General features: G+C 41.3%; 2 protein-coding genes, 1 long non-coding RNA gene and 2 pseudogenes across 3 annotated transcripts in view; 2 read left to right on the top strand and 3 right to left on the bottom strand.

Moving 5' to 3' along the window:
- The window catches only part of LOC148735047 (uncharacterized), a 1,681-nt gene extending 349 nt beyond the window's left edge, over positions 1–1,332 (bottom strand). Inside the window, exon 1 of the mRNA XM_088755475.1 lies at positions 1–1,332. This exon is cut by the window's left edge and continues 349 nt beyond it. Within this exon, the coding sequence (XP_088611601.1) occupies positions 1–1,007 (1,007 nt within the window). The 5' untranslated portion in view covers positions 1,008–1,332.
- Positions 1–22,747, top strand: part of LOC148735043 (uncharacterized) — a 94,792-nt gene that overhangs the window by 66,931 nt on the left and 5,114 nt on the right. The window lies entirely within an intron of this gene.
- LOC148735046 (uncharacterized) lies at positions 3,656–5,760 on the bottom strand. Its single transcript, XM_088754947.1, has 4 exons — positions 5,104–5,760; positions 4,612–4,905; positions 4,391–4,522; positions 3,656–4,123 (listed from the first exon to the last, which is right to left on the bottom strand). Exons 1-4 carry the CDS (start codon positions 5,495–5,497, stop codon positions 3,930–3,932), a joined length of 1,014 nt encoding a protein of 337 aa, XP_088611073.1. The 5' UTR covers positions 5,498–5,760; the 3' UTR covers positions 3,656–3,929.
- LOC148735045 (uncharacterized) lies at positions 14,128–18,806 on the bottom strand (annotated as a pseudogene).
- On the top strand, positions 17,795–22,507 carry LOC148735044 (uncharacterized; annotated as a pseudogene).

The raw sequence follows: 22,747 nt of genomic DNA, 5'->3' as shown, positions 1-22,747 counted from the left end.
TCCACCAACTCCTTCATCGCTACTTCAATTAGAGGATCTATCCTTGCAGCTGTTGGAGACTTAATCACTTCAACATCTGCCAACTCCATACTAGATGTTGGAACTGGATAAAACGGTTTGTCATGTGTAAAGTATTTGGCACTCCATTTTGTTGTTCTTTTTAATGATTCTTTTGCAATTGTTCCAAAGTCTCGAGCATACTGTAAAGCTGTAAAAGTCTCGTTTTTGAAGTGGGAGACTGCATGAAGGTTTTCAACTATAGTGGTCAGTAATGTACGGAGGTCAACGTCACCAACATAATCCTCATTTATGTTCAAGTTATTTTGCAGTCGTGCCATACCTTGTTCAAGGAGTTCTAACGAGACTTGAGTTTTCTTTGACACAGTTCCTTGGGGACCATTTGTTGCTGCTGCTTCTTTCATGTTGTAGTGCTGTTTAACTGTAGCAACTGTGCTTTTAATATATTCGTTCACTGATGAAACATTGTTCACAGCATCTTGAAGGGATAGTGATACTGCGTCTACGGTATGAGCACCAATTCCAAAACTGTCGTACAGCTTCCCAAGGGCTTGAAGAAAGGACACTGTCCCAGTAAGCGGTGAAACTATTTTTACCGTTCCAGCAGCTACATCCGACACCAATATAGTATTCTGGAAACTGCATATTCCGTGGACTTGCGCAAAGGTACAGGTTTCACCAGTTCCATCATTAGTTCCTTCTTTTCCATTGCCCATCAATGTTTTAACAGTTGAGGTTTTCGGATCGAAGGTCTTGACTTTCCTATCTACGATGTCAGTGAACACAATTACGTCGCCATAATGACACAGCCTCTTGATTTCACTGCATGAATCGGACGAATTCTGCAGGAGCTGTTTGACGTTTGAATTTGCCAGGTCACAATCGTATAACCCACCTGCATTACCAGATGCAGCCAAGTATGCGGACCCTCTCCACACACAAAGAGATTCAATACTGGAAACGCCATCGGGATAATGTATTTCTCGCATGCTAGTACCAACGACAGCAAATCCATTGCAGCTTACTTCCAACTGAATAATCCTTTGGTGCTCGTCATCCGCACACAAAAGGATGTCTGTACTCGCCACACAAATTGACGTTGGTTTTACTAAAGGCGTGTTAAGCTGGATGATTTCTGGGTTCTTAACTTGTGCAGCTAAAGCTTTTAAATGTGTCGCGAGTCGCTTCCGAAGAATTGGCACTGTGCCATCCTGTGATAAACTAAAACGACTCAGCTGTGAAAGTAGTTCTGCTCGCGATTTCAGGCCCTCCGGCTTTAAATGTACTTTGCCTTCCAAGTCAATAACACGGATTGCCCCAGATCCTCTTTCAGAAACGAAAACTATACCACTGGTAAACAAAGGTCCCTTGCATCCTTGAATGTCTCTTTCCGAACGTGAACATCAACTGGTTGATGCAAACGTAATTCCACGAGACGAGCCTCTTGAGATTCGAAGTCATAGTCTAACACAAGCACTTTTCCTTGAGCCCCACTTTCAATCGCAATGGGTCTTTTGCATATCCCACTCTGATTGGATTTCCAAAAGCGATACTTTTCTGGAACTATTGTGTGGACGACCAAACTTATTCCTCTCAGTATCTCTAGTACCTAGGTTCTAGTAAGGTGCACGATAGGTTCTACAGCCATCCGATCTTTATTCCTTACGCAGTCCAGGGTCAGCATTTTTCGTAACTTCTTATGTACATTAGGGCCAGCAGAATCGCGGAGTGTTCGAATTAGAACTAGACTACTCTTCGCGCCCTCAAGATCAATGAACCAGTTGGCCCAGCTGCATTTCATACTCTTGCCAAGATGAACCACATCTGGCAGGGCGACAAGAAGCGAAAGTTCAATAGGTAATGTACCATCTTCGGCCATAGAGTGTAGATTTGACAACGCCTTCTTGTTACACTCTTCACAATCGGTAATTACCGTTGCAGCAAGAAACCTGTTACACTTTAGTCCTTTTTCTAAACACCGGTTACAAGCCCTTAAGGAAGGAATGTGTGAGACCTGGCCATTTTGTTTACAGGCTGAGCAAACAGATTTGAGCTTAAGACACTCATCACAGCTGCTAAAGCAAGAGGGCATGTCATTTGATACAATTTGACTTACAGACGCCTGGAGCTTCAAACACATTTGGCAAGTTTGCAAGGTCTTAGCTGTGTCTTGTATAGATTTGAGGATTTCTTCACCAGTTACTGATTTGGGGCGATAGTACACACCAACTGGAATTGATGAGCCGTTGTCCAGTGATGTACCTACGACCACTTCGGCGCTTGTTAAGAGCTTTTTTTTTATTTCGTCAGGATCAGAAATGGAGTTGCTGCTGAAATTATTTTGGTCTATTTGAGTTGTTAGCCCAACCACCATTTTCTGAAGTGAATCATATTCTAGGCCAGGTTTTTATGCAGTTCCATCAATAGCTTGTGACAATGGTATAACGTTCAACTTGTCTGTAGAAACAAGCGCTGGCAAATCAGCTTGTCGATTGAAGGCAAAGGAATACAAGGACAATAGATGCGGTTTTATCACCCCACTGGCTGTAGTATAACCAGCTTGAAAGCGTTTTGACGAATTTGTTGACGGACCGCAAAGATTGAAATCAGAAAATGTGTTGAATTCTTTCAGTCCCCCTCTCCCAGTTCCAAAGAAACCAGGCCCTCTCACAAAATTTCGTGTCCGACTACCTCCGAGATACTTGATAGTGTCAAAAAACTCGCACACATCTCGGTCCCATGTGAAATCTGAAGCAGACTTAGGATCAACTAGAGCGAAAGATGTAGTGTTGTCAATAAATTTGTAGTAGAGACAGTCTTCCGGGATCTTTCCTTTCTCAAGAAGTTGGTTGAGTTTAATAGCAACTGGATGGGCATTCTCCACACACCTAGAAGAATAAACGTACACAAACGTCTAAATGCGCAAAGACCACACACAGACCAATGCTAACAATTTGTCAATTCTCATAAATTATAGTGCAACAACATTTCCCCATTACGTAAGCAACCTCAACAAAACTCGCAAGCTTAGAGTTGGAGCCAATAGAAACTACAAGATCAAACACAAATGGACCATCTGTCATCCATCTTTCTAGTTACATAAACACTCACAAGTTAAAACATGTCAAGTCATCATCCACGTTTGCATCGCTTATCACATGACCCTCCAGATCCTGTGTTGAATCTTTCTGGTCAACATAGCCAGCTTCATCAAAAGCACAATGTGTTTCTTCATCCCATGATTCAATACATGAACTGACAGTCTCATCATGGCTTTGAGACAAGTCTGCGGATTCTTCCAAATCTTCGTTTAGGTAAACACTATCACTGTATAAGGAAATTATCACATACATGTATTATAGTTTTCGCAACATATAGATTCATTTCTGGTCATTGTTCATTGTGTTCACAGTATCAGCCAGTATCAGGAATTTCAAAAGGGGAACAAAGAAGAACATATATAACATTGGGACACTACAAGCAATGGAGAATGCTCCAGATATTAAGCTTTGTAATGGATTTTTGGTATCATGATACAAATGCCAGTTGTTTTTAGTAGTTCCACTATTTGCTAACTGCCATGCAATTATATTTTGGCAAAATATGATTTTGTTCTTACACATGAAACACACGTGCAAACATCGATTTGAAAAACATAAACTGCTTTATTTCATTAAGCTCAAAATATCAACAAAAACTATGCATTAAGACTCTATCAGCAGTACTACAAATGCTGGTCAAAGACATTGGTTTTGAGATCTAAGGAAAAAGCTAAACAATCTTTGTGTGTACAACAAATATTATCTATTGGTACATGGTAATGACATGTCTATGCATGAGTTCTATAATAATCTAGATTTTCATCCAAAAAAAAGTTCTTTTATACAACAATATATTCTTCAGTAAGGTTTTTACTTGTCAGAGCCTGTTTCTATGGCATCAGCACCAGTAAAGTCCTCCTGCTCATCTTGTGACATGGAATTGCTGCTTGATGCTGAAGAAAGTCGTTCACAATTTCCTTTTTTCCAAAGGCTGTCCAGGGTGTGGTTGTTTTTCACTAAACGCTGTGCTTTCTCGTAATTTCTTTGGCACTTATTGAAATGTGCTACAAAGGACAAATTTTTAGCAAAGGTGAACAGTGTATTCCTAGGTTTACATTTCTCCACCATGGGGATTATTGAAAAAGTGATAAGGGAAGTTCAACTTAATTATAAACATTCATTAGTCTTTTAGAAGATCAGCTGAATACAAAAGACCAGGGTTACTATCACCTAAATACACTCGGAATTATTATTTTTTCTTATTCTGAGTACTGAAACATGTGATCTGCAGTAATGATATTGGTAAATTAAAAATATTTGTTTAAACTTACTGATTTTGAAGTAATTGACCTTCCCTTGGGTGGTTCTGCTGGACTTAGTACTGATAAAATACGGTTTCTTGCAGACTCCACAAGTAAATTTCACCTCATTAAGAGCTGAGCTTCCAGCAAGCTTCCCTAAGTCTAAGCGAGATAAAAGTAAACACATAAGTAAAGGTAAAAGTACAAGTAAAAGTAGAAATTCAAAAACCACCTATTTCATTAAAATTTACCTGCTTGAAGCTCATCTAATTCATGACTCTGACGCACATTTCTCACAACTTTATTGTCTCGCAAAATATTTTGAACTAGTTCTTTATCTTCCAGACATTCTTGTCTTCTTTTCCTACTTCTATTTCTCGCAGAATCTGATGCTCCAGGCTCATTGTCTATGATAGCAATTTCTGGATCTTTATCTTCTGAAGAACTTGTTGAAGTACCAAGAGGTTCTTTAGGAGTTTGCTTCACACCCGGTACAAGCACCATTTTCTTGTCTGACCAATTAATTATTTTCTGTACCACATGTACTTAAAAAAGATGAAAAAGAGGAAATTTTACTTTAGTATTTCATACTTATAACCTTCAAAGTATTATCCTTTTCTAAGATCGAATAAGGATAATTTGTAACCCCCAATTTTCTAATACAGATGTTGTGGTTATATTTATCATTAGTTCAAAACTTTTTCCTGCACTTTATGAATTCGACAGATCAGTTGTCTACTTACTATTGAGTTCACTTTGGGTTTCGTCAGAAACAAGGAGTGGCACTTCCATCTCCCACTGTTGTTGCGTAAGGATACGTAAATTCTTCGTTTTCCCGTGAGCACTCCTGGCCAGCCGGTACAGTTTCAGCTCGAAATTTCCCATACCCAGCGACGTAGCCATTTGCGAAATACCAAGAAAGTTGATCATATGCTTCCTGGCGTCCGTTAGATTTCTTTGGTCTATACCGATTGGAATTCTACTGCGATGTCTCTCAAAAGCATCTTCCTCGCCACATCTATAAAAGCTGATCAATACTTCCGCAATTCCCGCCGATGCGGACGAGGCGGCCATTTTGCATGCAGAAGTCTGCTGAAAAACCGCTGACCACAGAATGTCTACAGAACTTATGCGCATGAGTACAAAGTATGCATGCTGACCAGTTCGGTTAATTCTGCGCAGACTCTTCTCCTTTTGTTTCTAGTTTGCACGCCTTTATCATAAGAGCTAAGTTTGAACAAATCTTAGTCCTTTTTTCTAATATTATTGCTTTCTCTGTAAAACTTTTATTGACCTTTATTGAGTGAAATCGCTGTTCTAATACCTTTTAACACTTAACACTAAACTTTTTTTAAACGCTTAACATTAAAATTTTACCCATTTTAACACTAAACATTAAAAAAAACGGCCAAATAACACTTGACACTAAACCCCATCCAGACCCTCCTGTAGAGTTAACAGAAATGACAGGTGAAGAGATAGTGACATTTGGACCAGTGGACGGGAGGGCCTCGACACAATTTCTTGTAACAGTGGCACTTGCGGATCTATTAGGCATGAAATTTTCTGACGCATCGCTTGACTGATCGGACAACAATAGGACCTCATCTTCAGGATTGTCGTCAAACACGTTGCAAGTACAGCTAAGCAAGTGTGCTCGAAGCTCATTTAATGGAATCTTGTGAACACCACCTGCATTTTTCTTTAACTTGCAGGTTAAAGTTTATTCTTCCCTTCCTTTTGTGCGTAGATTCTTCTGAATGGGCCGCAGGTAAATCTTTGCTTTGGATGTAAAATAGTGCTTTCAGCCTCTTCACAGACCAGGAAGACTTAACAGCTAAATCTCGAGAGTTCGTGACGCAAGTCATAAGTTCGAATCCCTTGCCTTCTTTTAGCTGTGGGAAACCGATTGGCAGCCCATCTTCGCCTAGGTGTCGCTCGTTAGTTTCTCTAGGACATCCTCCTCACTATCATCTACATAAAGTTGGATCTTTTTCAGTCGTAATCCAGCCTGCTGTAAAATTTGTTTTTCAGTTGAAGAAGACACCCTACAGGCTTGTCAATCCCCTAAGTAAACGAACTGGCCAGTCCACGTACGTCGTTATGAGTTTTTCCTTTCCAGTTCCATTACCTTGTCCCCTGTGGCTGTTGTAGGCCTGAAACAATATTCTTCTTTCCTCAAAGATTTGTTGCGCGGGGCCAGAAGAGCTCGCAGACGTTGAACGTCCTTTCTTTCTCTCTACATATTGCTTGCAACGTTCCTTTATTCAGATACGGTCAGCCAGTGATTCTACTCCCAAATGAATTAAAGAACTCTCTGACATCGAGAGGACTACCTCCGGATCTTTTTTTTCGTAGGAAAATCGCTCAAAAAGCGTTCAAAGCCCCAGTTGTTCAAGGATGGACTCCATTATTGACTTACTTTACGCGCAAAAATGGCGACCGAAGACGAGTGTGATTGGGATCACAGCATGGTGTGATGCATTGTGGGTATATCATCGTAAAGTTTGCACATCAATGCAGTATGACTGCTCTTATTGATCAAACAGGCAATCATACCAAGACCAGTACTGCGTAAAAGGTTACAAGCAACGCACAGAAGAAAGTACGACACCTCATAATGAAGACAGCACCGCACTTAGCTAAGTTCTAAATACGCATAAGGGCACATTTACTGCATATATTAAAGAAAGCGCACGATATAACGTAGAGTGGACTGCACACAACAAACTTTGTACGTAATATATTTACTTCTGAACCACATATAACGTGAAAATGACCCAATACAATTGCGAAAGGACTGCACATAATGACGTGAAGTCTGCACAAAATAAAAGAGAAAGACATATGACAGTGTTGGCGTTCCATACTAGTGGCCACAGCTTGAATAACCCCTTTGGCCAACACAGGTGGGGGTGGTGAAATGTTATGACAGCATGGAACATGCAACTGCCAGCACCATATGGCCAACACGGCAATGGTGATCACATCGCGTGAGTAACCCCATTGGCCAACATGGCCGGGTAGTAAAGTACCAAGACAGCAATACTAAACCAAATAATACTAAAACAGCACAGACAAAAGCTCATCATAGGAACAGTGGTCCACTGTGGCAACGATGAAAACCATCTCGGTACAAATTGACGACACGTAAGTAGCATAATCCTAGACAGCCACACGCAATGGTACCTGATACTAACCTAGCTCAGAACACCAACAGCGACCCATGGAATCACCGCCAAGTGGTCTGAACCATAGATTATCCCCACTTGGGCCACCAAGGAAAGCAAACGCGAAGGGCTAGAATCGGAAATGATGGAATGTCTAATGTGAATACATTGCTCGCTGCAGATCCTGCTAGGAAAACCCCTTGGTAAGGTTGGAATGTCATTGAGCCCGTAATGAAGGCTTTCTAAGATCCATCTCTGTTTACAAGGAGCGGCCACCACACAGCTGAGGGCCACCTAGGGAGAAGTAAGGTACCAATTTCACCTCCAGCTGACATGTGCTTCAGAACACGTGGAATAAGGTACGGAGGATGAAAAATCCAGTTCTCTTTCAACCAAGAGATTGTAGATGTGTCGACTGCTTTACATCCTGGGTTGTGGTATCTACTACAGAACCTTTCCAGTGGTCTAGTCTGCAAGCTTGCAAAACGATCCACTTTGTGAGGGCCCCACAACTGATCGATATATCTGAGGAAGGCAGGATCTAGCATGTAATCATAAGGGTCATTAAACCTTGACAACTGGTCTACTTCCACGTTATAGTCCCTATTCACCCACTCCATTGATAAACGCATATTTAATTCTCTACACAGTTTGTAAACTGCCACTGCCTCTTGATGTAACTCCTTGTTGCGGCCTCCAACTGATAAAACAAGTTCCGCATTCTTATTGTCGGTTCGGTAAAACACCTTCCCGGTTCGGTTCGGTAAAGCACCTTTTTATGTGGTCAACTCGATTTTTTATATGGTTAACTTGACTTTTTACATGCTCAACTTTTGACTTTTTCTATGGTCAAATCGACTTTTTATATGGTCAACTTGACTTTTTACATGCTTAACTTTTGACTTTTTCTATGGTCAACTCGTCTATTTATATGGTGAACTTTTTACTATTTTTATGGTCAACTCGACCTTTTATATGGTCAAGTGCTAATCTTTTGAATCGTTACATAATGCATTGCGCCCAATCACTAACAAAGATGGCTGCCAATACTCCACCCTTTGGCTTTTGAGGAAAGAATGGCCCAAAACACCTCTAGAGAACGCAACGAGCATGGATTATTTCTAATTTTTTGACAATTTAAAGCTACTGGTGTCTACAATATCCTCATTTGAAGAAGCAGAAAGGTGCAATAACTTGTCTTTTGAGGATATTGACCAGGCAGCTGATCGATTGAGAACTGCTGCAGAGACCATCCAGTTACTCGCATCAGACATTGGGAGTAACGAAGATTTCATTGGTGTGACATCAATCCTAAACTTGTCTCTTATTAAGGTTAGGAACTTGATTGATCAGCTGCAGCAATACAGGAATGGGATGTTAGATTTTCACAGTGAAAGGGCATATAGTAGCTCACCTGATTCAAGAAGGAACAGTCCTGGGTGCCCACCTTATGTCATTGAGGAAGAACAGATACGCTTTTTAAGAGAATCGCATTTTTCTTGGAAAAAGATATCTGATTTACTTGGTGTGAGCGAGAGTACCCTCTGGAGGAGGAGATTGTAATATTAAGAAGCAGGACGAGACAAATATAAATGTCAACAGTTTTAATCAATAAGGCAGATCTCTCTCAACGTGCTAGTCACGTGAGATACGTATACATAATACACAGGGATACCATACTACACCTCCCCTTAAAGCTTTTACAGTAATCAAACAGACAATTATAAACGGCATATCAAACAGTATAAGGGTCTACTGTAAACAAAAGCAATGTTCAAATGTTCAATGTTCAAGTGTCCTGAATAAGTCTCTGCAGCGGTTTTACTACTCTCCCTGAGCGCGTCATGTGCACTTTCGGGGTGTCTGGTTCAGCTTTGTAGCAGCTCTCAGCAGGCCTGATCGCAGCTGTGGTCAGGTCTTTGCTGGTGGGCACTTTCGATTTTTTCCTCAGCATTTCTGTCTCAACGTTAGCTTCTGGTTGGGTGTCGGGTGTCTTTGTACAGGTATCTGCTGAAACTAGGGCTGCCCTGTTCCTTCGAAGCTGTGTTCCCTTGTCTGTTTCAACTATGTAGGATCGTGGTGATGAAGATGCCGCTAGGACTCTTCCCATCCGCTCTTGATCGCGAATCCAAACTTTCTCTCCGCTCTGAAGTTCTGGTAGGTCTTTCGCCTTGTATCTGTGGTCATGGTTGCTTTTCTGGTTGCTGCGGTAAAGTTCCTCTTTTGCATCTAGTTTTGCCAGGTCTTTCAGTCGTAGGTTTGGTTGTAGATTGTCAGGGAAGGTTGGTAACTGGGTGCGGAGTTGGCGGTTCATCAGAAGTTTGCATGGCGCCAGGCCATTGTGAAGAGGTGCTGTTCGGTATGCTAGAAAACCGAGATAGGGATCATCGTTCTTTTTCAGGATATCCTTGACAGTACGTACCGCTCTCTCTACTTCACCATTTCCTCTTGCGTACGTTGGCGAGCTAGTAATATGAGTGAACCCGTAAATACTTGCAAACAGTTGGAAGGATTTACAAACAAACTGCAGGCCGTTATCGGACACCAGTAAGTCTGGAATTCCGTGAGTTGAAAATATTTCTTTCAGGGCTTTGATTACTGACTCGGACAATTCACTGGGAAGTGCTTTAACTTCAGTCCACCTTGAGTAGTAGTCGACTACAATAAGATGTTTCTTTCCCTTTAGATCGAAGAGATCAGCGGCTAGTCTTTCCCATGGCCTGGATGGGAATGACGATGACATCAGGGGCACCTTGGGCACTGGTCTGTTCTTAGCGCACGTAAAACATTTCGTCACCATGTCTGTTATCGCTGTAGTAATCGCCGGCCACCACACAGACATCTTGCCTCGTGCTTGCGTCTTTGTTATCCCAAGGTGTCCTTGATGTGAGAGGTCAAGTATTTCCAGCCTCATTCCTGCTGGGATCACAATTCGGTCATCATATAGTAGAATCTTGTCTATCACAGTTAAATGTTTCTTATTCTCCCAGTATGGACGGAGTATAGTAGAACTTGGCATGTAAGCCGGCCATCCTTCTAGGCAGTACTTCTTGATCATCCTGCATACTTCATCCTGGTCTTGGACTTCACTGATATCTTGCAGCCGCTTAGGCGTTGCTGGAAGCCCTGCTACGATCTGTTGTGTGAAGCTTTCCACTTCCTCCACAAGATCTATGTTCTCATTTACATTCTTCTCGATAGGAGCGCGTGACAACGTGTCTGCGGTAATTTGTTCCTTGCCGGGTACATATACAACGTCGAGTTCGTACTTCATGAGACGCATTCTGAATCTTAAGATGCGTGGTGGCATTTTGGAGAGATCAGTTGAAGTGAAAAGGGGTACTAACGGCTTGTGGTCCGTTTCCACTGTAAACTTCATTCCGAGTACGTAGTCGGAAAACTTGTCACAAGCCCATGTCACAGCCAGGGCTTCTTTCTCAATGACTGCGTACCTTTTCTCAGTTTCTGAGAGGGATCTAGATGCATAGTACACCGCCTTCCTGGTACCGTCCTCTTGGAGCTGTAGAAGAACAGCTCCAAGTCCAAAGTTAGAGGCATCGCTTGAGATGACTGTAGGACGACTTGGGTCGTAGTGGGCAAGGTTTGTTGCAGATGTCAGTTCATTCTTGAGTCCTTCAAATGACTGCTGTTGGGCTTTATCCCATTTCCACATGTTCTCTTTTTTTAGGAGTTGTCGTAGTGGTTCGTTGAGATTGGCCAGGTTTGGTATAAACTTTTGCTATTTGATTGACCATTCCCATGAAGCGTTGGAGGTCGTTGACTTTCTGTGGGACTGGGAAATTGCGTATATTTTCAGTTTTGGCCGGGTCTGGACGGATGCCTTGTTCGTCGATAATATGTCCCAGGAATTTAACAGAACGTTTAGAAAACTCACATTTCTCGTTGAGCGTCACTCCGGCTACCTGTAGCCGCTTAAGGACAGTTCTCAGTCGTTCATCATGCTCCGCTTGTGTTGCCGCGTGTACAAGGGTGTCATCAATATGGCATACGACTCCCTTGAGGTCCCCCAGGATACTAGTCATGGTGCGCTGGAAGACTTCCGGGGCTGAGGTGATCTCAAAGGGAAGACGATTAAAACAGTAACGACCGTATGGCGTGATGAAGATTGTAAGTAGGCGGGACTCCTTGTCGAGAGGGAGTTGCCAAAACCCGCTGTTAGCGTCGAGTTTGCTAAAGACTCTAATTTTACTCAGCTTTGCTAGGCTTTCATCTACGGAATGCATTGGATGGACCTCTCTCTTAACGCTTTTGTTGAGTTGGACCAAGTCTACGCAGATGCGAACTTTTCTGTTTGGCTTGAGGACTGGGACTATCCCGGAGCACCATTTGGTTGGCTCTGTAACTGGGGAGATGACTCCTTCTTGAATCATCCTCTCTAATTCCTCCTTTACTTTAAGGAGTAATGGGTGGGGAACTCTTCTTGGTGTGTACAGGCACACTGGCTGGGCGTCAGGTTTAAGGGCAATACGATATTCCGTTGTCATCTTCCCGAGTCCGGTGAACAACTTTGGGAATTCCGTTCTAAAGTTAGGTACTTGCATACTCAGTTCTTCAACGTCTGCGTCGAGGCGTTGGACAAGACCGAGATCGACACAGGCTCGTCTGCTGAGGAGCGACGATGACTGGTTTTTAATGACGTAAACTCGTTCTTGGATCTTGCATTGTCTGTACTTAATCGTGGCTAGGAATGATCCAGTAACAGGTAGGCGGGTCCCCCCCCCGGCCCCATGAGTGTTTGCTGGACATTCTCCAAAGGCTGATTCTTTAACCAGGGTAATGAGTCACTGACGACGGATACAGATGCTCCAGTATCTAGCTTGCAGCGAGTGACGTTTTCATTTATCCCCACTTGAACGATCCAGCTTTTTTCCCCCCCTTGGATTTCTCCTAGAAAGGGAATGTCATGATATTCCTCTTCAATTTCATGTACTTTTTTCTTTTGTTGTGACTGCTCGCTGTTTTGGCTTCGACAAACTGCTTGAAAATGGCCCCTCTTCTTGCATTTTAAGCAGGTGGCATTCCTAGCCGGGCATTGCTTCCGGTCTTGGTGTGGGTGGTTACCACACCAGGAGCACTTGTTGATACTCTGAGGGGGTTGTTTTTTCCCGGGGTGTTTTTGCTTATTATTCTGGCCTGCACGCTTGACCATTTTTACGGAGTTTGTGCTAGTTAGTGTACTTCCCCGTACAACCTCTCTACTTTGTTGTCTGGCTTCTGCCTGTCTACTAATTTGAACTGCTTCTTCTAATGTTAGATTCAATTTGGATTGAAGTCGATCAGAGAGTGCATCATCTAACACTCCGACAATTATTCTATCACGAATAAGTTCATTTTTGAGTAAACCATACTCACAGTCATCCGCGAGTCTGTATAGGTCTTGTATAAACGAATCCACGGGTTCTCCCGGTTTTTGGACTGTTTTATTGAATTTGGCGCGCTCAATCAGCACGTTGCGACGGATTTCATAGTACTCGTTAAGGGCTGTTTTCACCTCTTCGTACGAAGCTTGTTCTTCGTTGATATTTAGGGTTTTAAGAATATCATCGGCGCATTCACCCATCGCGTAGAGTAGAGTTCCGACTTGCTCGATGTCTGGTTTATGTTTGAGGCCAGATGCAATCCGATATCTTTCGAAACGACGAAACCATTTCGACCAAAGTTCAGCTTGTTGTGGTGAATTTACTCCGCTGAATTTTTCCGGAGGAGGGAGATTATTCGCCGTTTGAGCTTGAAGTTGAATTAGTCCAGGATTAGAATCTTCTGTATCAGGCATTATGTAGGGCTAACACCGCTGCCACCATGTAATATTAAGAAGCAGGACGAGACAAATATAAATGTCAACAGTTTTAATCAATATGGCGGATCTCTCTCAACGTGCTAGTCACGTAAGGTACGTATACATAATACACAGGGATACCATACTACAAGATTAATGTATGGCATGACTGACCAAGAAGAGTCAAGTTGGACTCAGATATCAGATTTTGATTTGGAAAACATAGTGAAAGAAATTCAAGAACTAACTCCAAATATTGAACAGGCCCGACTGGTTGGTGCTCTGAGAAGCAGAGGGCTAAATATTCCACGATGGCATGCGAGAAATTGTCTTCAAACTTTCGATCCTGTTGGGACAGTTTTACGGTGGCGATCTGCAATTTACAGAAGAAAATATCATGTTCTTACGCCAAATGCTCTGTGGCACATTGACAGCAACCATAAACTCATACAATGGAGGTTAATAACTCACGTGTGCGTTGATGGGTATTCCCGAATTATAATTTATTTCCACTGTTGCAACAGTTTATTGGAGGTGTCAACAGTTATGGATTGCCTTCTAGAGTGAGAAGTGATTATGGTATGGAAAATTTCAAGTGGCAGAGTTCATGCTGGAGCAGAGAGGTGTTGACAGAGGTAGCATTACAACTGGTAGCTCTGTACACAACTGTCGTGTAGAGAGGTCGCACAGAGTTATTTACTCAGGAGTACTTTGCTTTTTTGCAAAAGCATTTTCTCGGTTGGAGGATAATGAGCTACTGGATCCGCTAAATGAGTTGCATTTATTTGCATTGCATTATACATACATTCCCAGAATCAATAAGTGTTAACAAGAATTCAAGGGTCAGTGGGAAAATCATCCATTATCTTCAGAAGGAAATCTTTCTCCTATTCAATGATATACAGCTGGAATGCTTGAAAGTGAACACTCTGGATATGCTGCAATTGAAATCGTGTTTAATGCTTGTAGTATGCATGATTACGGATTTGATCCCTCTGCCTCTGTCCCTTTGGAAGAAGAGAATTATCAGATAGTAGTTTCAGAAACAACTGTCCCACTTTCTGGTCAACAGATAGTATTCCTGGAAAATCATTGCAAACCCTTACAAGAAAGTGACAGAAGTGGTGAAAATACATAATTAGATTGTTTAATTCTGTATTCTTTGCTTTCACAGGTTATATATCAACTGAACTGACAGTAGTTGCAAACTTGTATTTTGCATAAGAAATCACTACTACAAGCTACAAAATGCACAAAACACAATCCTGTTCATTGCACTTTATGTTTTTGAGAGAGAACTTTAAATACTTAAGGAACTCATTGTATGTTTAATAAATCTAACAATATAACATAATGTTTTAAACCCAACAAAAGAACCCTAACATAATTTCCATCAATATCTTTTTTTTACAAAATTCATGCTAAGAAGCCTTGATAACGAGATAAAATGAGTGTGTTGTAAGTAAGCAAACCAATCTTGTAAAGACTAAGCTCAAGGTAAATTTACATTGAAACTGAACAGTCTGAGAACAAATGAAGTTGAGCAAGCCATACATGGTGAGACCACTTTTTGGTACACATTTATGCTATTTGCTCACACTATGATCATCTCCCATCTATCTGAATTTAAGATGGCCATGAATTCTTCTCTGAGCTCACAAAAGCTAGCATATGTGCTGGGCACCTCTAAATTGTAGCTACAGGTGTGGGCAATAGGCCTTCTCTGTAGACCTTCCCTCTGGGTGAAGGATATTGTCAACCTGTCAGTAACAAGAACATCAGATGCAGTTGTAAACCTCAAAAATGAGGTAAGCTTAGCTTGGTCAAGCCCTCTAATAAATCTCTTGAGGTGGGCCAGTGTTTCTGTCGCTGCTGTTGTAGCCGGACTGGCTTCAAGTAGGCCAATAACTTTCACATTACTTGGAATAATTGAAGAATATAGTTGATATAAAGATTTCACATCTGAAAAATAAATCTTGAGGTGGGCAAGAATTGGTTGCCAGCAGTCACTTAGATATTTGGGTTTTGCACTATTTCCTTATGAGCAACCTCTCTCATGATTTCTACAGAGTTACTGAGTGTGACTTTTCTCTTACAGTCAAATGATGACAAATGTCAAGCATCTCATCACTGTCACATGCAATACTATTGGCCAAGCAGCCCTCTGTAAGACTAGTTTCAGATGGAGAAACATAATATTTGAAGGAATCTTGCAACATTTCAGGGGTAATGCTCCCCTCCCCAAGAATACAACCAGCAAGAAAGGCTTTGCCTAATTGAGAGGGAGAATAATGACCCTCAGTATATCCCTTAACAAGTATCCTCCCCGCTGCTTCCCACTTACTGCGGTCAAAATTATGCCTAATATAAGGGACTCTTTCAGTCTCCCCCAGTGTGTGGGACTCGTAGAATTCTTTGCAAAAGAGGGCAGAAGCTTCCCTTAGGACCCCATTTCCCTGGCCAGTCTCTTCATGGCCAAGCTGATTTATTATGATGGCATTTAAACTGGACTTCAAAATGAAAGGATCTGAAAAGATGTCAAGCATATCAGCTCTTACATTTGACCTGTGAACTCTTATGACTTTAGTTGGCACTTCACCATTATTTGATGGTGAAGTTGGTGGAAATATTTCATTAACATCAACTACAGCTTCATAATTGTTAACTGACTCATTGTTCTCCATTTCTGGCAAGTAAGGCATTGGATCTTCAGTCATAAGTAGTTCCCCCGGGTTGTGGATACAGCTTCACTGTTTTGATGCTGCAACAATGAGGAACTTGCATCAACGAGGTTTTCTCAGAGGTCACCAGTGAATTGAGTAAAGGATGGTGTCATAAGCTCTTCCTCATCTTCATCCCTATCTACCTCTTCAAAGGGCTCCAGACATCTGATATACACACTCCCTTGACCTGAGAGTTTTATTATTCTCTCACCATCCATTCTAACTCCCTTTGCTAGTTTTGGCGTTACTAGAGTTCCAAAACAAGCCTATAAAAATATACAATTACAATCACAAGAATGAAGCAAGTTCTCATAAACACCTTTCAAAGAATGCACGACTGAGTTAGCCACTTAAAACTGGCCTTATCTACAGTGGAGGAGTTGAGATGCAAAGAATATATGAAGTTCATATATTTTGAACTGCGGTATTCATTGCATCTCATTTATCACTTTCACGGGTTTATTACGAATCAACTTAACGGCCTGCTCCCAGTTGGCTTGTTAGCTCAATTGGTAGAGCGCTGCACTAGTATCGCAGAGGTCAGTGGTTCGAGTCCGGTACAGGCCTGATTTTTTTCAGGTCTGATTTTCGCTATTGCATTAATAGCGCTATCTACTGCGAGGATCGTACATTATACGTAGTGTAGGAGTTCTTCTTGGAGTTTGCTTTACAACTTAATGTACTTCCTAGCTTAATATACTTTCACTATTAGTTCTTTATCTCAACGAGCAGGAGAAAAACCAAAAAATTACCTTGAGGTATTCAAACATAATATCCTCTCTTGGTAGTTGACTTTCAATATTTCTCTTTAAGTCTAGGTAAGACCAGTCTCATTAAAAGGAAGCTGGTGGATAATCAAGCCCCTCTCTTCGAGCTTCACTCTGTTGACGTGACTTGGTACTTGGTTTTTATTAGGGTTTGGAATTATTACCAAGTCTTTGTGGAAAATTGTCTTATTGGGACGCCCAGTCTTGTTTCCTCGCATAAAAGCACTCGGTGAAGTTCGTTTTCTAGTTGCGGTGACCCCACATGTGCTGTAAGTTGGAAATCGACGTGCGAGCTCTGCTGCAATCTAATGGCTTCACCCCTTAAATAATCCAGCTCCCCATCAAGCTTCTCGTGGCAGTTGTAGAGTTCTGACATAATGGCCGCGTCTTCCTCTGACACGAGTATGACAGATTCTTCACGGACCGGTAAACTGAGAAGTTTTCTCAGCTCATTCTTGATAACTGTTGACTCGGGTCCTTGAATTTGTAAGGCTCCAGTATTGTTAAAAAGAACCAGTGTAACCAGCTTCGACTTCAAGGAGCTTGATCTATCTGAAACGCTCACCGTTCGGTGACACATCTGATTCTAGAATCCCTTTGCTAAAATTCTGAAGCTCTTATAGACGTCCTTTCCATTTGAAAAGAGATTGCTTTTCATCCCAGCTGAACAGATGCTTGAAACAGTCGTATTTTTCCAAATTCAACCCTTTCACAGCTTCATATTCCACCAAAGCCGCAGAGTTATCAGAGACACGTATGCTCTCCACTTTAAGTTAGCTTTTTTAATCTTTCCGTCGTAAGCCGCCGCACTATGACCTTGTTATTCGTGCTTAATTCAGATTATCTCGACAAAGAAACAAACGTCACCAGCATAAACAAAGCATTTCCATACAGTGATGTGGAGGTGGTAGTTCAAGATACTTTCATTTGTGAAGATCTGCATCACTTCTTCCTGAATAGCAACACGGTGGATTGGGACTTTCTTTTCACATAATAGGTCATCATCAATGGTGTAATGCCGTGAAACGCCTTGAGTTGCAGGAAGTTGACTAGTGCTTTCAATGGGTGGTTGCTGTGTGAACAATTCAGTGATCTCCAAAACCTATGACATTATTGGAACTGGCAAGAGTTGGTTGTTGGGACTACAGACTGGCCTGTCATTCTCTTGATCTAGAGTCAGTTCATTATTGGGATTTGTGGTTACAGTTGAGTTTACTGCATGAGCTTGTGTAGCACTAAGACTTGTTTCAGTGTAAAGGGGTTCATTCCGTGTGGGATTTATCGTTACAGTAGAGGTTGGAGCACAAGCTCGTGCAGCAGGTAAGCCCACTTGGGGGGGAGGGGGTATGCAGTATATTCTGTCTGGGGTTTGGTACCCTTGAAGTTGAAGCATGAGCTTGAGTAAAAGTTGGACCTGTTTCAATGGCATGACGTAAGCTCTGTACAGGATTTGCTACTACAGTCGAAGCAGCACAGGAGGGATCGCTTGTAGGTTTTGTCACTGGAACTGGTAACATTGCTGCTAGCAAGTTATCGCCATTATCATCATATTTAATTTCTGGATCATCTTTAGTGTCAATATCCTTCAAAAACAACAAACAGACTGAAACTAAACTTAAATCAAATGAATTTAGGATAAACAGTACATGTATGGATTTTTAGAGACATTATTACTTTACACGTTGGCCAATTCATTGTTTAATTCTGGAAATTCGTTTGTATAGTCCTGATCCAATTCAAGTAATCCAGCCCTTCTCTCTAGAGCCAAGTTATAATTAAATTATAATTACTCATTAATCACTTAGGCCCGGTTCAAACGTCGAACTTTACATGTGCCGAACCCAATACCTATTTGGGTTGACCTAAATAATCAAGTTCGACAGTTGATTCAGACGTTGAACTTAGTTGAGTCGAACCAAAAAACCCGAACAATAAACTACAACCATTATGGTCAGCGGTTACTGTTCTGAGTCCAAGAGGATTCAACATGGCGTAGATAGCGGAAAAAAGCACGGTAAACTATCCGGAAGAATTTCTTCTCACTATTGTCATATGTGAAAGCAGAAGAAGGCGCCAAAACTTGCAAATGGTGTTGAAAAACTTAGCTGCGTAGAGGAGGAAAGTATTCAATGTTTGTTTTTTTCTACTGTTGATTTCATCGTAACGAAACGTCACTCCTGTGTCTCGCTCCTGTCTTCGGTTGATTAGAAACGTTGGATGGTGGAAGAATGCGTGGAATAACTATTCGGAGGCAAGATTTAAGAAAACATTTCGGGTTTCTCGGACTACGTTCAAGTACATATTAAATCGCATCGGCCCATTTCTTGCTAGAGAAACTGTGATAGAGGATCCAATTTCCCCAGAACTGAGGCTAGCGCTTTGTTTATATCGCTTAGGGCGCGGAGATTATTGTTATACCATTGCAGAAATGGCAGGTCTTGGAGTATCTGCTGTCTGCTCTATCGTAAATGAAGTCTGCCAAGTCCTTGTTGACCATCTGTGGTGCGAGTGCGTGTCCAGTCATATGCCCAAGACTCAGGATGATTTCACGAAAAAAATGTCAGATATGGAGGAGTTCTGGCAATTCCTTTGCTGTTGGGCAGCATTAGACGGCTGTCATATTCGCATTAAATGCCCTTCTGGTGGACTAGAAGCCTGCAAGGAGTAGTATCATAACTTTAAAACTTTTATTCCATAGTACTAATGGGGCTGGTAGATTCCATTACAGGTTTGTAAGGGGCAGCTGTGGCTTCCCGGGTAACCCATATGATGCTGTTTTTACCAAAACATATTGTCTGAATACGTATCTGCGTACAGAAGGCACCATAGCTGTGAGACATCTTTGCTAAGACTGACTGAGGACTGGAGGCGTAGTCTAGATAATAAAGAGATCGTGGCGGCTATATCAATGGATTTGTCAAAAGCTTTCGACACCGTACCTCATGCTTTGCTACTAGCGAAACTGAAAGCGTATGGTTTGCATGAATCCAGCTGTGCCCTTATCGGTGACTACTTAACGGATAAAATGCAGCGAGTGAAAATTGGTGATACTTATTCGGATTGGATGAGCGTGAAGCGTAGCGTAGCGTGCCTCAAGGCAGCGCCCTGGGACCCGCGTTTTTCAACATGTTCCTCAATGACCTCATCTTTCACATTAAGTCTGTAAAACTAAACACTTATGCTGATGACTGCCAACTGCACACATCTGACGTAGACCCAGTAGCCTTGGAACAGCAGATCGATCATGATGTACAAATAGCAAACAAATGGTTCGAAGACAATGGGATGAAAGCCAACCCCGCTAAACACCAAGGGATGGTTCTTGGCAAAACCGATTACCCTTTCTCCTTCTCAACCACAAGATGCCTGGAACTTTTTGGAATAATTCTTGATAATGAACTCAATTTCAAGGAACACATATCCTCTGTATGTAAAAAAATAAATAATTAGTTCAGTGTCTTTAAAACATTTGGCAAACTTATTTCTACCGAAATTATGCTTCGCCTTTATAAAACGTTTATGTTACCCCATTTTCACTGCTGTTCAATGATATGGCACTTTTGTAATTCAGAGGACTCTGTTAAACTGGACACCTTAAATGGAAGTATTTTAAAATTTGTTTTAAAGATCTAGGACTCAAACTATGATGATCTTTTAGACAAGGCAGGTGTGTGTGGTTTAGCCAACAGGAGGATACAAAAGATGATGATTTGTATATTCAACTGTCCCCATCTTGATAAATATCCGTGCTATTTGAAACAACTGATCAAGCTAAGATCTACTGCTTACTCCCTAAGGGGCACCAATATTTTATCACTTCTAAGCCGTTTACAACAACATATGGTCTAAATTCTTTTAGCTATTCAACTGTTAAGTACTGGAACTCCCTCCCTGACCACTTTAGAAAGACTGTAGATTATCGTGAATTTAAGCGCAAACTGTTAGTACACGGTCTCTGTTAATATTACATTAATATTACATTATATTAATGATTAGTATATTATTATATTATGAATTATTTTTTTTATCTTTTTAGCCTTGTTCTTACTGTAACTTTTAAAATTAGTAATTAGGATCGGAGATACTAGCTTGTAAGCTACACTGAAATCCGAGGATAAATAACGCTCATGTATGTATGTATGTTTTCCGGTCAACTAACCTCCGAAACTCGATAAAAGAAGGTTTTATTCCAATGACTGGTAAAACTGTGAGAGATGTTACTGTTCCACCTCTCATTGTTGGAGACTCTGCATTTCCCCTTCGTTCTTGGCTACTGGAACCATATACCAATGCTGTATTGACACCATAGCAGCATTACTTCAACTATCGCTTGAGTAGAACACGCATGGTCACAGAAGCTGCATATGGCCAACTTAAGGGGAGGTGGAGGGTCCTGTTCAGGAAAAAGGAAAGCAGCCGAGATCAAGCCCGTATAACCACTCTAGCATGCATGGTGCTTCACAATACTTGTATTATGCACGGAGATGCCATCTCGAGGAAGCTTAGTTTGTCTCTTGATGAAAGTGGTGGAAAGAGGAACAGGGATGAATTGAGAAAGTTGTTGCAGATGAGACTGTGTAAGCATAAGGGATGATTCTCGTGAGGCAGGCAGAATCAGATATGCACTCTGTGAGAAATTATGGCTGGAGCAGCAAACAGGGAAAGTTTCGTAAACCCCACAAAACCCATCATAAGTGTAAGGGGACACTTCCCCTATTCATGCATGTAGTATCCACTTTGCACAAACTTTGAGCAAAATTCCTTCCAATCTGCTAGTTTGGCTGAACTGGCAGAGCAGTTGCATTCAGTCAGTTTTATGTGTATTTGATAATGGGGAACTTGTGAGTATCCTCGATTCCATGGAAGTGGTGGTAAGGCTTTTGTTTGATCTGATGTAGTTATGCTGGAGTATTTTTACAGATGCAACAAATCTGTCTATTAAGGTTATTTTTAAAGCACAGACTTCTTACCCAGATTGTACAGGACAGAGTAAAGTGATTTCCTTTGGGCCATGAAACAGAAACCGTGAGTTTGATACTATTTTGCACAACAACTACTGGAAACTGTTTCAGCGTCTGAAAAAAGGTACTCTCTAGAATTCTTTTATAGTCACCCTTTTGCGTACATGCAAATAAGCCTTCCTAGTCCCGATTTTGAGTAAACATTCTTGTATTGTTACACATGCTGACGACGCTAGGAAGGCTAATTTACATGCATTTAAAAGAATAACAATAGGCCCGCCCCACCAGTTATTAAAGAAGTCTATTACATTGCATAATGGCCCCACACTCAAAATCATTATAGCATTTTCATGTCTGAGTTTAAAGCAAGTTGTTTTGACTGTCAGTGTCTAGGGCACTGCTTTTGATGTTCTTTGTTACACGTAGAAGTTGTAAAACACTCTAATCATTGATCATTGAAATATGAGTAATAATATAAAATGTTGATCAAAAACAACCCATACTGATTATGATATACTGTAAAGAGGGAAACAATTCTCTACATTGATCCATTTTCAAAAATGCGTTTGCAATATTGAAACTATTGTTTATTTTGAAACTGAGTCAAACTGTTGTTACTTCCTCTTTGTACTAACAACAAGGTTCTTTTTTAATGTATGCAACTTTAGGTGGAAGGGGAAATTTCCATGGATTGCATCATAGACTTTATAAAGCAGTAACAGTTCCTTCAGCTAACCTAATTCACAAGCTTTCTGCAAAAAATTAACTATTGATTTCACATGTTTCTTTTTTTTAACATTTATGATATCAACAGTGACAGAGCTATAATTTCATTAAACAAATGTACAAAAAAGTAACGAACATCACAGTCCAGTATAGTCCCTTCGTGTAGTCCCATTGGGTTAGTGTAGGAGGCTCCAAATGACCATTCAGACATCCTCGGACCTGGATGACTTGAGGGACCCTGTG

The sequence above is a fragment of the Stylophora pistillata genome, chromosome 3, assembly GCF_964205215.1.
Source record: "Stylophora pistillata chromosome 3, jaStyPist1.2, whole genome shotgun sequence".
NCBI lineage: Eukaryota > Metazoa > Cnidaria > Anthozoa > Scleractinia > Pocilloporidae > Stylophora > Stylophora pistillata.
Note: the sequence above shows the minus strand (reverse complement) of the source record. Positions and strands in the feature narration are given on the sequence as shown.